The sequence below is a fragment of the Scomber japonicus genome, chromosome 20, assembly GCF_027409825.1.
Source record: "Scomber japonicus isolate fScoJap1 chromosome 20, fScoJap1.pri, whole genome shotgun sequence".
Lineage (NCBI taxonomy): Eukaryota > Metazoa > Chordata > Actinopteri > Scombriformes > Scombridae > Scomber > Scomber japonicus.
The window spans coordinates 27833475-27849122 of NC_070597.1; the positions used below are offsets into that span (position 1 = coordinate 27833475).

Genomic DNA, 15648 nt, shown 5'->3' on the forward strand with positions numbered 1-15648 from the left:
CAGTTGAAGACAATGTCGGACATAATCAGCTGAGTATACAACACTGCACTGAGGCAACAATCCAAGTTCAAGTATCCCACAGACATCAGGTAGCAACCACATGAAGTCTCAGTGCATACACCACTCCAGGAGCAAACTACAAAACAGGACTTTCTGCAATATGCAGTTCAGCTGTCTGGGTACATGCATTTGTATGTGAGTTGTCCTCTTGTTGCATAAAATGTCAATAAATAAATCAGCAATAAGGAAAGTAAAGAGTGCAGCAAAGCGCAACCACTCATTTTAAAGTGGAAAAGTTCACCCTTGAGCTTTGGAGCTATCATTTGACTGTATTGTTAATACAAAGTCCATTTATTAGCTTTTTCTGGGGCTTTCAAGAGCATCTTATTGCCCTTAGAGAATGGAGTTTGCAAAGTCATGATAACAGGTGGCTATCCACCCAGAGCATCACAGGGATACTCCCTTACATGGCTGTACTGTCCATAATACTTGCGCACACACAAACTAGAAATCTTTATTTCACAAACACATTTCAACACAGGGTCATCATTAGTATGATTTACAGCATATGTTAAAACATACATACTCTAGGAAGGCTGAATCCTCATCCCTTATTCAATGAGATCACAGACACGTGTCTATGAGATATAGACACATTGGTGGCCAGCCTCCAAAGGATGAGAGCAGAAGCTTCTGAATAAAAGTACACAACAAAATGAAACAAATAGCAAAAAACATCCCCTGTGTTCAGTCATCCTGTCTTTGAGAGAGCAGTCCATTTCGCCAACATGTGTATTATTGAATGGACAGCGGAATGGGCCTCAATAGGTGATGCCTTCTGGTTTCTGTTCAAATTGACATGATTTTCACAATTAAAAGTTTCAGTATGTGGAACTGTTTCGACAATCCTGTCCGTGCCTTCCTCTCCTAGGTTGTCATTGTTTTTTGTTGTTGTCTGACTGGTTAATTTTGTAAAATGTGCTTTCTTTAATAATTTATGGGTATAAGCAGTGCAATATGTGAGGGGACTTCTGCTTCATGTCTTAAATTGCACCTTTTTGGTGATTAACTAATTAGTATAGGATAGTCTCACATACTATGAGTGAGTAGATAGAGAGGTTATCTTGAAGTTATTTGTTATGAGTGGGACATTTTCATGTCCAAAAATAATATTTTGCAGCTTTTAGTTAAGTGACTCTTTGTTTTAATATAGAATGACAATAATGGGCATAATCTAGTTTAAACCAGTTATTGTATCCATTATATCAAACTATGATTTTTTAATAAATTAAAAGGGCAATATCAGCCATCTTTTCTTACACTACTTCTCTTACTTTCTGCATGGCTCCTCACTCCATGTCTTTGCCACAGATCATCATCAGTACTTTTTATTCATGGCTTCTTGATACAGTTTGTCTTTTCTCATGTCTTGTCTTCATAATGATGTCTCAGTGTTATCCTCTCTATCCTCCTCCTCCACTATTATCACCTCCCCAGTTTTCAATGCACTGGCTTTTCCGTTCTCTTTTCCCCTTGGCTCCTCTTCACCTCCACCATCTTCCTCACCCTCCACCCCATGGTTCAGCCCCTCCCTCTCTGTAGCAGTCACAGCCATCTCCATCTTAGCCTTTGGGTCATCCTGTTTCTTTCTGATACAAAAGAAGTTACCCAGGGCGATGACAAAGGCTGACAGTGTGACCTCACAGCCTGCCAACAGGAAGACGTACATGTACTGATGGGTGGCATCCAAGAGGCGACCTGGTGGAGAGTACAATAATATTAGTATGATTGTTACAAGTTCAGTCCATGGCTTCTTGTGTCATTGGCTACATATTAAAAGTGGTTTGTGTGGCTATATAACAAGAAGTTAGAACAAGAATGGGCACAAAATGGCATGCCTACTGGTTTATGATTATAGGGGAATAAATGACACCAACCAAAATTTGTCATTTTGATCAACTGCTTTGTCCTTCTAAAGGACAACCACTTCAGGTTGTCACTATTTTGCAAAATAATCAGTTGGTTGCTAATTGAACTGTCCTCCATCTGCTTGACTAAATTATCAGAGGATGTTTTCTGGACTAATCTTGGGATTTGGGCAGGTTTTGTTTGGCCAGTTCAAAGCTGCCAACACACAAAACTATGTTTGTTGAAAGAGTTACCATAAAGTTTTAACATTCCAGGTACAGTTATGGGTCAACACACGATAGCATCCTTAGTTCAAATCCAATGCTCTCACCTGCTCCAGGAGGGCCCACTAGAACAGCAATAGCTTCCATCAGCAGCACCAGGCCAATGGCACTGGAGAACTTCTCCGTTCCTACGATAGCCATGAGGACCTCGAACTGTAGCGCTCCCACCATGCCATATGACATACCGAAAAAGGCACAAAAGACCACCAGACCTGCATAGTTGTTTGCCTGGAAAGAGAAAGAGAAGGTGTTTCTGAACATTAAATACATTTATATAAGAAATATAGGTGATCAAATAGGCCTTATTGATCAGGAGACACTAGAGCTACTGACATGCAGTAATCTAATCGAATATACAATGAGTCACATCTATAGTATTCATGGTCAGTGTTAAAAAACTGACCCATATGAATGTAACAACAATAATTTCCTTTTTTACCAGTTATATATATTAGAGGATACAATCTATTCATTTATTAAACTTTTTTTTTCTCTGAGAAGGAGCCACTTCTTGGAACAAGTTCTTGGAGCCGTATGATGGCAATAATGTCCTTGTGGTACAGAATCCATGACTGCATTATTACCTGTGATCCTATGAGGTCAGTGCATCCATTGAAGATCATAGCAAAGCTAAACAGGTAGACACTTTTTGGGCGTACACACTTCATGCCTGCTATGAGTCCTGACAGAGGTCGAGCAAACATATCAACAAATCCCAAGATGGTGAGCAGCAATGCCGAGGTTGTGTCCTCATAGCCGAGCGCTTTAGCATAGCTGACCACAAACACAGGGGGCACAAACAAGCCCAGCACCATAATCGATGCTGCAACGGTATAGATGAGAAAACCTCTGTCCTTGAATACACTGAAGTCTAAAAGTTTCTTCTTTGGGTGGGGCTTCTCTTCCACTGTGAGAGCACCCTCCTCCTGCTCCTGAGACTGCTTAGGGGGAGAGAGAGGCCTCATGAGGGCACCACATGCACAACAGTTGAGCAGTATGCCTCCCAGTATGAGGAACCCCCCTCTCCAACCATAATGGTACTGAAGAATCTGTCCCAGTGGGGAGAGGCAGCACAGTGCCACAGGGCTGCCAGCTGCCGCCAAGCCATTGGCTAGTGGACGTTTCTCACTGAAGTAGCGATTGAGCATTACCAGGGATGGCTGGAAGTTCAATGCCAAACCCAGACCTGAGGAGAGACAGGCAATGTTACAGAAACAATTCACTGATGTGTAAATTGTATATTTCCTAATCACTGTAAAATGCTTCCATTTAGTTTGTTTTGTGAATTTTAGAGATTTCATCTTTAGCAGCAGGATGTACACGTGTCCTCTACTTACATGTTAAAAACCAACATTTCATAGTAGATTTTACTACTGCTGGTCTACAGTAAGACTGTAGACCAGCTGTTAATGGGTTTAACAACATGAATGGGTGAAACATAATTCTGTGCCATTATTTTTACCACTGCTGTCACTTAACTATGGTGAATGGAATAGTAGCTGTATTATCTGTAAGTAAACCTATGTGAAAAAGACACGTTTTGATACTTGCCCATACAGTACCTGTAATAATACCACTACTTTTTTTGATAAATACGAACTATATATGGCAAAAATATATGGAAAGAAATTTAATGGCAACTTGGGAGAGTACTTGATAATATATTTTGCTTTGGACCAAAGTCTTTTAGTGCTTGTTTTGGTGATTGAGTGATTTTTTTATTTGGTTTACAATATTGTGTTACCTTAACAACAACTATTCTTTCTCGGGTCCATACCATTTGTAACATTTGTATAATAAATAAGAAACTAAAGGTAAATAAATCTGTAGATGCGTAAATAAAATGCACTTATTTATCATACATCATCACAATCATCACCATCACAATTATAAAAATAAAATGTTTTCATGGTATTTTATGGTGACTCATGTCTTTCACTGTAATTAGGTTTTTTTATTGATCCCTTTTGTTTTGTCTTTCTTGTGTATAAAAAAAGGGGGGCAAATTGTTACATGACTCAGCTAAAAGGATGTACATTTCAACATCCTTGTTACATGTTTGTGTATTTGTATACATATATGTTGTGACTCTACCTGTAATAACAGTACAGAGGTAGATGTATATTATGCTGGTGGCAGTGGAGGCCAGAATCATTCCCAGTGAGGCAAAGAGCCCTCCTACCATCATCACCGGTCGACAGCCATACCTGTTCACCAGCACACTGCACACAGGGCCTAGAAAAACACATGATTATATACAGAGCTTGAGTACTGCCATATTAGCATTTTGATGCTTATAGTTAATCACTGTCAGAGGTGTTATTCTTGTCTACCTGTGCCATATAGCATGGCAAGGAGTATTGATGATATCCAGGCAGTGTCACTGTAGCCAACATTAAACTCCCTGATCAGCTCCTTGAAGAAGACGCTGACAGCCTTGGGAAAAGCGTAGGAGAAGCCTGTGATGACGAAGCAGCCAGCCAACACCGCCCAACCCCATCCCCCATCGGGTGCCTTCACTCCAGTAGGCCCATCATCCACCACTGCTCCTCCCATGATGTTCTCTAACTGCTGTGTTGAAGTCAGTGGCTATGAATACAGTAGCAAAAAACACAAACTTAACCTGTGTCACTCCTAATTGTGTTCATGTGGATTTTGCACTGATGCTTATTACAGTTTAAACAAAGTTGATTAAGCAATATTTTAATGATATAGTCTAAATAATAGTCTAAATAGTCTAAATAAATCAACTGTCTAATACTGAGACCAGGGGTTGTTACAGTTATTCACAGTCACATGTTAATTGCTTCAGTCTCATTCTCTGTAATCTGCAGCATATTTGCTCAGAGTGAGAGCTATGGGTTTTGTCCCTCATCTCTTGCTTCTCAAGAGAATAGTTTCAGGTCCAGTGTGTCGCATAATTGTTACAGTGACCAATTTTTATTTTATTTTTTTAACATATTGGCACGTCAGTATTGTAGTAATACTAACGTAGGGGAGACAGTTGCAACAGGGGACGGTTGCAACAAGTCTTATTTCTCCAGTCAGAAACATGCTAGAGTGATGACACTCACACTGCACATGCTCAGTTAGACCCTCTGCCCACCAAAAAGAGAGAGGCCATATTGAGCATCTGGTCCTGCTTTTATCAAGAAATGTTGTTTTGGAGGTATGAAAGTAGCTTTTCATGAGCTGTATTTTTGTCATACTGTCCTGACCTTTTGTATGAGTGAATCCAAACCTAGTTTGAATCATTGTTTTGTTGACTATTCAGTGACATGGTTAGCATGTGTCAATGTCAGTGTGGCTAGCTAGCACATGATGTTTTGTCATGACTGAAGTTAAGCTAAGTTCATGATGAACAGAACTGGCAATTATATTATAAGACAATGAGAGACTAATGCTATTGATTAAACAAAATAATTCCCCAAATATCTAGTTGAGCAAAAATTAGAAATGATTGTTCTATCTGTTATGCTATGGGACAAACTAGCCACATACATTTTCCTGTGAAAACAGGAGAAAAGTCCATTTATTTGTTGTCCTATAGTACATAAATCATCTAAAAGTAGAAATTGTATTCTGTTTGTTTTCAGTATGCCAAGAGTGAGGAAGAGAGTCACTAAACGAGGGGTTCCCCTCAATATTTTAGAACGGCCTCAGATATTGTAGCCTCGGCCACGGTCCGGGCAGTAGCCAAGGCCTTCGACATATGCCACACCACATTATTCAGGTTCCACAAAAAAAGAGAGATTTGCAAGAGGGACATCAAATAAGATACCGCTTGCAGGGTACTGGACCAGCAAAAAAAGTATTCTCAGAGGACCAAGCTAATTATTCCATTCTTCTTGTCTCACACTGAAATATTGAGTTTTAATAGCTTTAGTAACATCTGCACGTTGACACAAGGTAGGCCTATGATAAATATTACTAAATAAATAATAATTAATTAGTTAAATTTAATGTGTTTTTAATATGTTGTAACCGTACCTGATTCGTGTTGCAACTGTCCCCATGTTTGGGGTCAGTTGCAACATCTGAATGTTTCTATTTAAATCAATGTTGTGATTGATATGTTATATGTAATCATCTTTAAATGGTGTGGGTAACAGACATGTGTAAGTTTAATATGTAAAGGTTCGGTGGCCCTAGTCCAAATAGTCTCTGAGTAACTGAGAGTAATGTAAAAAAGTGTTGCAACTGTCCCCAGTCTCCCCTACTAATAGCCACTTTTCAAAATCCCGCTTGTGCCCCACGCCCCAAACACACACCCTTAAGAATTAGTTTATTATTATTTTTAACCGCACTGTGTCATCGCCAAGGAGGAGCACACACGCGCGCGCCCGAGTCCAGGAACGTCGCGTGCGCACTCTAATAATAGTCCATTGCATCATTAAAAAGGTTGTGCAGCAGATAAGAGGAAAGGGGGGATTCAAGGGAACCTAAATTTACATTGTTGAGCGACCAATGCTCCGTTTTTTCCACTCCTTACTGTTATAATCACGTTAGTCATTAAGTAGAGTCGTATGTTTTCTGTGAGACACACATTCACATTTGTAAACCTTTAATTTCTGGAAGATTTCAGGATTTTTTCCCTTATAGATCACTTTAGATCAGGTCCAGATAGAAAACCACTATACCTAAATCTGAACTAGATTATTTCAGAGAGGCCAAAGACTCTTTAAAACACAGTTTCAGATTTGTGGAATCTTTATTCTGTTTGTGAAAATGCAATAAAGACAAAGGTGAAATCTGCGTTTATTGCATTTTCTCAAACGCCATAACGCTTTCACAAATCTAAAACTGTGTTTTACCACAATATTAAAGTAATGGAACTTACTTTAGGATTACTGCAATGCCAAATACAATAAGGGCCACTTTCTTTTAAAATAAAAACATCTAATTGACAAATACCCACACACAGTTAGACGTTAATGTGTTCAGAGACTTGGTGTAGGGCGAAATCTTAAGTCCGACTCTGGGTGTACTTAATTTCAGCTACTTAAAAATAAAAATGTCCTGACAGCTCTGATGGAGCTCAGGTTCATCCATAAATTCTGCTTTATTATAAACAATCCCACATATAAATTTGAGTCTGTGTGTAACAGCTGATCGGTGTAAATTTGCAAATGAACATTAATTGCCATTAGATCCGGATTGATCCGGTGTTAAGTTACCACTGCTGTATCGCGTGCGTAAATGAGCACAGCCCTTTCCTCAGTTTGGAGACACACTTATTGTTTCAGCTGCTGAATGATGCTGCAGCCAGCTGTGACATACAGCCAGCTCTGACATACTGCCACCTGCGTGTTGCTCTCAGTTGTAGATTAGCACAGATTAGGTGGAAATATAACGCAGCAGATAGCGGTGCAAATACTGCGCAATTCACGGTGTTGTAACATTCTCAGGTAAAAGCTGATACAGCGCCTGGTCCGCTGGCTGTGTGGCGTCTGAGCCTGAGTTTTCTTTGACTCATTCAGTGTTCGGTGACCAGTGACTCAGTGTCAGGTCAACACGTTACGCACACACAGTCATATCAGTGGAGAGCAGTAATGTGCGCTACAAGCTATCATCAAACTGGTTTCAACTCAAACTCTTATAACTGCGTCTTTGGAAGTGACAGAGCGTAACAAACATCCCTGCCAACTTTTAAGTTCAATGTGTGTGTGAAGTGTGTGTCAGTGCGCCAGCTGCACTAGTCATGCGGTATCATCTTCTACTCAGACCATCGTGGATCAGAGAGATCATTTCCCCTCTGTTCACGTTTGGGACTTTTACAGTGCCTGGTAGTATAAAGTTCTTTATTGTAAAATGTGTGGAATACAGTTATCTTTTTTATTGTATCCTAATTACATAATGCCGTTACATGTATTCCGTTACTCCCGAAGCCTCATTACGACCAACTTAATTGTTTCCTGGATTTTGTATCACCATAAATATACGTAGAAATACAGGAGATGGGATTCAAATCGAAAACATTTTTCTGGCGGAGGACCCCCCAGAACCCTTGTTTTGTTCCCCCCTTCTCAAACCAAACTACCCTTGATCAAGATAGACTTCAGAAAACCAGTAGCCATTTTTTCAGTGCAGCCTCTGGCCCTGAGCCAACACTAACTCACCCTAACCCATGAGCAGTTGTCATCTTCAGATACTGAGGACCCGATCTACAAAGATCCCAAATAAAGAGTACTGAATTGCTTGTGCAGTCTAACAGATTGCACATTTGGTTAGCGTACGTTTTGTGTGTGATCTACTAAGAATAACTATGTAAATTAAATCAGGTGCAACAGGGTGGAGACAGCAGTAGCCTATGTAATAAAATAATAATGAATTTTACCATGTATTTGATCAATACATCAGTCTATCCACTCAGCCCTGTTTCCAGAGCGCTGTCATGTTTTCACTGATACCGGCAGCTTCTAGCATATCGCGCGCGTGCGCGCGCATGCGCGCATGCACACACACACACACACACACACACACACACACACACACACACACACACACACAAGCTTAAGGTGGGTCCAACACTGTCACAATAACATATTCAGGACATTTTTAACTAAATGTTGGCATTTTGTCGCCTTTCTTTTTCTGTGACAATGCCACAGACTGTTCAGTTAGGTAACTGTTAAGAAGCGCTAATGCTACCTTATTAAAATAGTGAAAAGATGAGGAGAGTGGTTAGTTTTTATTTGGTTGTTACTGTAGAGAGGACTGTATTTGGCTGACAGGCTCTTGGTTTGAATAGAAAGTAAGTAATCACTGGTAGTAATCAGTTAACTTCAGCTAACTACACCTGAGTCTTTTATGGACAGGAGCTGACTAATAAAAGCCTGGCTGCCTCATTTATAAACTGGTTCATAAAACTGACAAATATTCTACTTTTTGAGGAGCAATCTTTGGCCTGCTGCTGAGGGCTTTGGGTAAATTTCCAGTTCCACAGACTGATACTTTACAGTCAGTTGTATTTACATTCAATATTTATATTCAGTATAATTTGTTCTGATTATAAATGTGAAAGAATAGATACTGCCCACTAAATAATGATCACTCCACCACCTCTAAAGAGGAAGGAGCCCAGGGAGCCCTCTCATGCACCTCTCATCTAGGTGCATGAGAGTGAGTCAGAGACAGATGCAGGATGCAGGGACAGAGCAGAGATCCTTTGCTGTGGTGAGTGATGAAAGGGATTCAACAGTTTAGAATAATTTGGCAATAAGAAACATTTCAGTCAATGTAAAGTCAGGAGAGTATCACGTATATGAAAATTTGATAACTTAATATCATACTTTTCCCAGGTGAACCATCTTATGTTATGCTCACTTTCAAACTATAATTGAACTCTTCAATTCATTGTCATTTATTTGTAAAAAAAAAAATCTGAATTTGCGAATGACTGTATATTACTCCAGTGATTAAATGAATTCATACATTTCTATACTTTTAGCTTTTTAATATCTTCTAATATTTGATCGGGGCCAAACTCTTCCTCTGGATGCAATTATAAAATGTACCCACCATTTTTCTCACAGTATAGTCAGATCAAAGTGTCAAAACACCTGTTAAAATGCACCAGAATACAGGAAATCTACTCATGTAAAAATTCCCCCCCTTAAAGTGTCCCACCCACATTTGAAATGCTTCCTACGCCCATGATACATAGACCATCACCGAAATTACCTTCAGGTTTGGTAAATCACAATATGTGTGCTAAATAACATATTTGCATTTTCTCCTCACTGTATTTTACACACTGGGATTAAAACACCCCATATTACATATTCATTATGGCAAACATTATAAATGGACAGTGTGTATTGTCTTACTCCTTTGAAAGATGCAAGCCTGAGCGCACTCGTTAGTAGATCAGCTTGCACGTTTTTTTTTGCAGGTGATATGAAGTTTACACATGTTTTTACAAACGCAGACCTTTAGTGAATCAGGCCCTTAGGTCGATTTATCCTGGGCCAGATTCTGACCCTGCTGACCCTTTATATTCTCTCTCCTTCCTCCATTCTATAAACATAAACACATGTCATCCAATATTAGCTTGTTAAATGAGCCACCAAACAAACATTCACTGGGCAACAGTGCACTGCTAATGTCACTGGTTTGCAAACATACCAGAGCACTGTACACAGACACCCAGTTTCATCAACATAGCCCCTCCCTCAAGTCCCCCAACAAGACACCCATCCACATCATCAACACCTTCTATGACCCCAGTATGACCCATGCACCATTTTGTCAGGAGCCATCCAAGTACCCAAGTATCACCACCCATACTAAATTAAGACCCTTACATTCCACAAGCACACACACACACACACACACACACACACACACACACACACACACACACACACACACACACACATAAAAAACAAATACACACACACTAGTCATATGTGGTCATATATGGGTCATTTCCCATCCCAAATGAAAGACTTTTGGATATTACCTCGCATTGTGTATATGTGAGATAGACAGACAAAATAAAGCATTAGAAACCATCCTATAACAGAATATTTTACACTGTAAGTATAACAAAAAAACCCAGAAACATTAAGTAATGCTTGGTCAAATCTGTTACTCTAATTACTGTACACCGTTACATATGAATTGCACTGTTACATACTCTAAAGATACACTAATTAATTGTGAATTCCTCAGTAAGCGCTCAGTAGCTACTGTTTTATAGGTTGATTTAGTAGGTAATGGTAAGAGAAGCAGTTAGTAATGTCTTAGTATGATATATCACTATAATTGATCAGAAGGTCGGGGGTCTGATCCTTGGCTCATCCAGTCCACAAGTCTAAGTGTCCTAGTATAAGATATTGAACCCTAAAATGGTTCTAATGGCAAAGCCATGGCAAAGCCATTAGAACCATTTTGTGAGTGTGTGTGAGTTTGTGTGAAGATTTAAGTAATTAGTCATTCATGACACATTACTAGTTTTGTGCCCCTCAGCAAAGACAATGATAACCTGTCAATTCACATGTATTGAATTGACTACTCGTTAAATAGCTTATGATTTTTGAATAACATAAAGTTTGTTCTCTAGATACTATTTGTCCTTAATTAAGAGTCAGGAAGTTGGTGTACTCATTACCAGTGATGGTTATTACGTATCTAAGTACACTTACTCAAGTACTGTACTTAAGTACAATTTTGAGGTCCTTTACTCAGTATTTTCATTCTCTACTACATTTCAGATGGAAATATTGTACTTTGTATTCCACTACATTTATTTGACAGCTTTAGTTTCTTTTCAAAAGAACATTTGACACAATGGATAATATAACAAGCTTTTAGTCTGCAAGATGTTACTCCAAATTGTTCCACCAAATAGTGATTTTTCCCTCTTAATTTTTCACATGGTTTAATTTCAATAAATGTTCAAATGATAATATTGACCAAAAATCAAAGATTAGAGAAAAAGTCCCAAAACTGAAAATATTTGGGATCTTTGTCTGACTTAGTTTTTCTTCTTTCCTCTCCCATAGATAATCTGACAACGCCTCAGATTTAGCTAGTGACCCCTCAGAGGGTCCCGACCCCTTGGTTGTGAACCACCGGACTAAACTAGCTAACTGTATATAAAGTACCTTTCCTGCAATACTTTTACCATATCAAACTGATAATACTTATGCACTTTTGCTAATAACGATTCGTCATGCAGGTAGTATTGGTTGGCCCACTTTTACTTCTTCCACTAACGCTTATTAAGGATTCATTCACTGCCAGGTGGTTCTTTGCTCCTTCGCAGACTAACTACTCACAGTTGTGTCTCCTGCCGTATTATGCGGTGTTAGCAATCAGATAGTTGGCTAGTTATTCTTCTCAATTATAGCTCCACTGTTCTACTGGATACAATGAGTTTAGTTGATTTGATGCAGACTAATCTCAGGCTTTATTAATGCGGATAAATGGTTATTGTGAGAATCTCGTCATCTTAAATCCTCGGGGCTGCAGCCCAGCGCACGTAGGATGTCCGACTCCCTCTGCGTCTGCTCCAAACTCGAAGTTCATTACATTGTATATTGACTTCATCATCTCCTCAGGAAACAACGCAGAATGAAACGCGTCGCTAATCTTGTTATCTGTGTTTGTTAGTTTATTGTCTGATTGATCCTGTTAATTGGTTAGATAGATAGAGGGTATTTTTAACATTTGGAAAAATAGTATTGTCCAATCTCATTAGGCTAAGTAACTCGGCAACATTTTGGCTGCTCTTTAGGTAGCCTTAGTCCCATGTTGTTGTCTGATGTAGTCTAAGCAAGAGACAGATGTTTCACGCGGTGTGTGCGGACAAACCCCGGTGGCGTACGTGAGGACAGAGGCGTTAGTCTTGAGTCTATGTGTCCCCACAGGACACACTGACCTGAAAAGATCTAACTGGACCATTTGGCGATGTCAACATCACAACGATAATAGAATATCAATTTAAACTCTCTAACACAAATATAATTAACGCATTCAATTATATGTCATATTCATTTACTTTACTCTTGCCTTGTCGCCTGCCATTCAGCCTCTATGAACCTGTTACTTCATGGTTATTGCAAAAGACGGGGTAGTTAATATAAAAACGCAGAAACATACATAAACAATTAGTTTAAAAGGGAAACTAATCCACCTACCTGTTGAGATGCAGTCGCGTGTCGCCTTGTGGAAGCGCTTCTACATAAATCGCTTGTGCGCGCTTCCGTCACTGTCTTTTTATAAGGCGGCGCGCACACAGGAAACTCGGTGTTTCCACAAAACTTACACTCAAGGCGTTTTGACCCTTGTTCACCTTTTGTACAAATGAAATTGCTGATACTGACTAATTTGTCTACATTTCGGCGGTTGCAGCTAGTTTAATTTAGCAACAAAATTTGAGTCTCGGAAAAAATAGGCCGTCACGGAAGAAATAGGCCGTCATGCGACTAATAATTCAGTCAGTTTGATAAAGTAAAGGTATGCTAGAGATGGAGGTCTGTGACATTGATCTGCTATTTGACAAACTGCAAATTGTCATTTGAGTGGTAGGACAAGGAACCATTTTCTATTATTGTAGCTGGGGAACAGTTTGACAGACGTGCGGTTGCTCTGGAAACCGTTTGCATCAGGAAAGGCAACCGATTTTTTGTTAACTAGCTCGTTACATGCTATTATTTGCTAAGCGTTAAACAGTTAACGTTAGTTGTTTTATCGCTAGATGTCGCGTTGAGTGAGAACCACGAAGACTTAATTCTGCAGTTACCCGTCAACTGATAAAGCTACTGTATCACGGTAGGCTAACAAAGTGTCTGTCAAATTTGTGTGCGTGCTTGCGTGTGTTTTTAAGGTTGCACCTAATTTAATTCCCATAAAGTCCCCGAAGTGCTTGTGTGAACAATATATTAGGCTACGTATGCAGCCAACTATATTGTGCTCGATTGCACATGCTTTCTTATCTCGGGGAAACACTACTTTACCATAGATTTACATAGGCTACTGCTTTTACCAGGCAGATTGGCCACATCAGACGAATGATGCCACAACTTTATTTACTGAGACCTCAGTTAATAAAGTTTTATTTTCGCCTCAAAATGACGTTTAGTCTCACAAGTTACAAGTTGAATAACATTTAGTAGGCTATACCCCTAATTATGAGATTACGCCCTACATGTGTGTTGCATGTGATCTGTTTCATTTGCTGTCTGACTACACATTTAATGGGTTATCCCGTGTTGCTGCTGTCCTCACTCCTTAGATATTACTTTCAAATGATCAGATGATGGGTCACTCTCCCATTTGTTTTGGTTTGTCCTAGTCTATTTGTGATTATTGTCTTCAAATATTTGGGTCAATGACGTGACGCCTACATTTGCAGTCCGACTGCATTTTATTCAGTTAAAAAAGGTTTAAATGGATTAAAACATATGTAGTGGCTTTCCTTTATATGTATTCACTTTAAGTTTTCAAAAACCACAAGTTATTAGTAATTTTTCTGTTATTTAAAGTAATAAAATATCATGTGGTGCGACCGTCTGGCCATGACTGCTGTTATGAAAACGTACTTGAAATTACTCCAAATCTATTCAAATTTATTTTCTGCCCTTTTTGGTATGTTTTCCAGAGTGTTTTATAGTACTGTACAAAATTGCAAACCATTTGTATTCATTTTTCCGTCATAACATATAAACAAACTTTGTCTGACAATGATGAGTTTATGAAATATCATGTGGTGCGACCGTCAAGAAACAACCACTCTGGGACTTTTATGATGAAAATCATTCAAGGGCAGGATGCTGCATCATACACTAGTTTGCCAAGGACCCATGGACATAACAAGCAGGTTTGTAACCCTTTCTAAAATATGGAAAAAATGAAGCTTTTTAATGGCTGGTATGTAGTTGCCATATTTTGATATCATGTGGTATGACCTCAAGAAAACAATAAATATGACGTTATTTCTACAAATATATATTTTGATTATACATTTTATAGTGACCTTTTTGTGGCAAGCTAGCTTGTTTTGTTTAGGTGGTCAATTCTGTGCCTGTAATTTTTGACTGAACTTGAAAATATCATTTGGTGCGACCAAATATCATGTAGTGTGACCACTGAGTGTTTTCAATGACAGATATGTCCAAGATTAGAAACTTTTATATTCAGTGAATGATTTATTTACATGAATTCCTTTATTTTAGTATTATTTGGAATATATTTGTATGCAATTTGAGTCATTTTTTCTAAGATTTCAGAAGCAACAGTGTACGTTTAATTTTTGTATAATATTATTAGAAAAATGCATGTCATTTTGGCAATTATGCATTTATTTGTAATGCATTATTTATTTCTAACTGTTATAATCTGTTTTACCAGATCGCACTCCCATGCAAGGTAAAAACTACTTGCCATTGGCTGTGTGTTAATTCTGACCCTGCAGTAAGAGCGGTGTATCCTGCAAGGAGGAGACAAAGGTAAAAATTGTAAAAATGAAAGCCAAAAATAAAGCACCATGAAGTACACATCACTCTTGTATGTTTTTCATTACCTGGACGGAATGCAATTTTCGTATGCATGTTCATCTACACTATGTAGAGTATAGAGTAAGTATTGGGCCATGTGTCCATTACACCTACATGAGCATTCATGATATCCCTTTTTAAATCCACAGGAATTAATATGGAGTTTTGTAACTATTACAGCTTCCACTCTTCTGGAAGGCTTTCCACAAGATTATGGAGAGTGGCTGTGGGCATTTTTGTCCATTCATTCAGAAGAGCATTGCTGAGAACAGACATCAATGTTGGATGAGAAGGCCTGGCTCATAATCTCAACCCCATCTTTGTGATGAACTAGACATGGTCTTCCACTTCGTGGCTGAGTGTCTGTTGTTCTTAAACATTTCCACTTTTCAATAATACCATTTACAGTTGACAGTGAAATGTATAGCAGGGAACACATACCAAGCTTGAAT

At 38.9% G+C, this 15648-nt stretch overlaps 1 protein-coding gene across 1 annotated transcript; it reads right to left on the reverse strand.

The window, feature by feature from the left end:
• Nucleotides 1–1435: 1435 nt before the first annotated feature.
• Nucleotides 1436–4748, reverse strand: LOC128381282 (monocarboxylate transporter 4-like). The gene is made up of 5 exons (XM_053341252.1): nt 4526–4748; nt 4287–4427; nt 2777–3378; nt 2240–2420; nt 1436–1758 (listed from the first exon to the last, which is right to left on the reverse strand). The coding sequence occupies exons 1-5, from the start codon at nt 4746–4748 to the stop codon at nt 1436–1438; spliced, it is 1470 nt and encodes a 489-aa protein (XP_053197227.1).
• Nucleotides 4749–15648: the final 10900 nt, after the last annotated feature.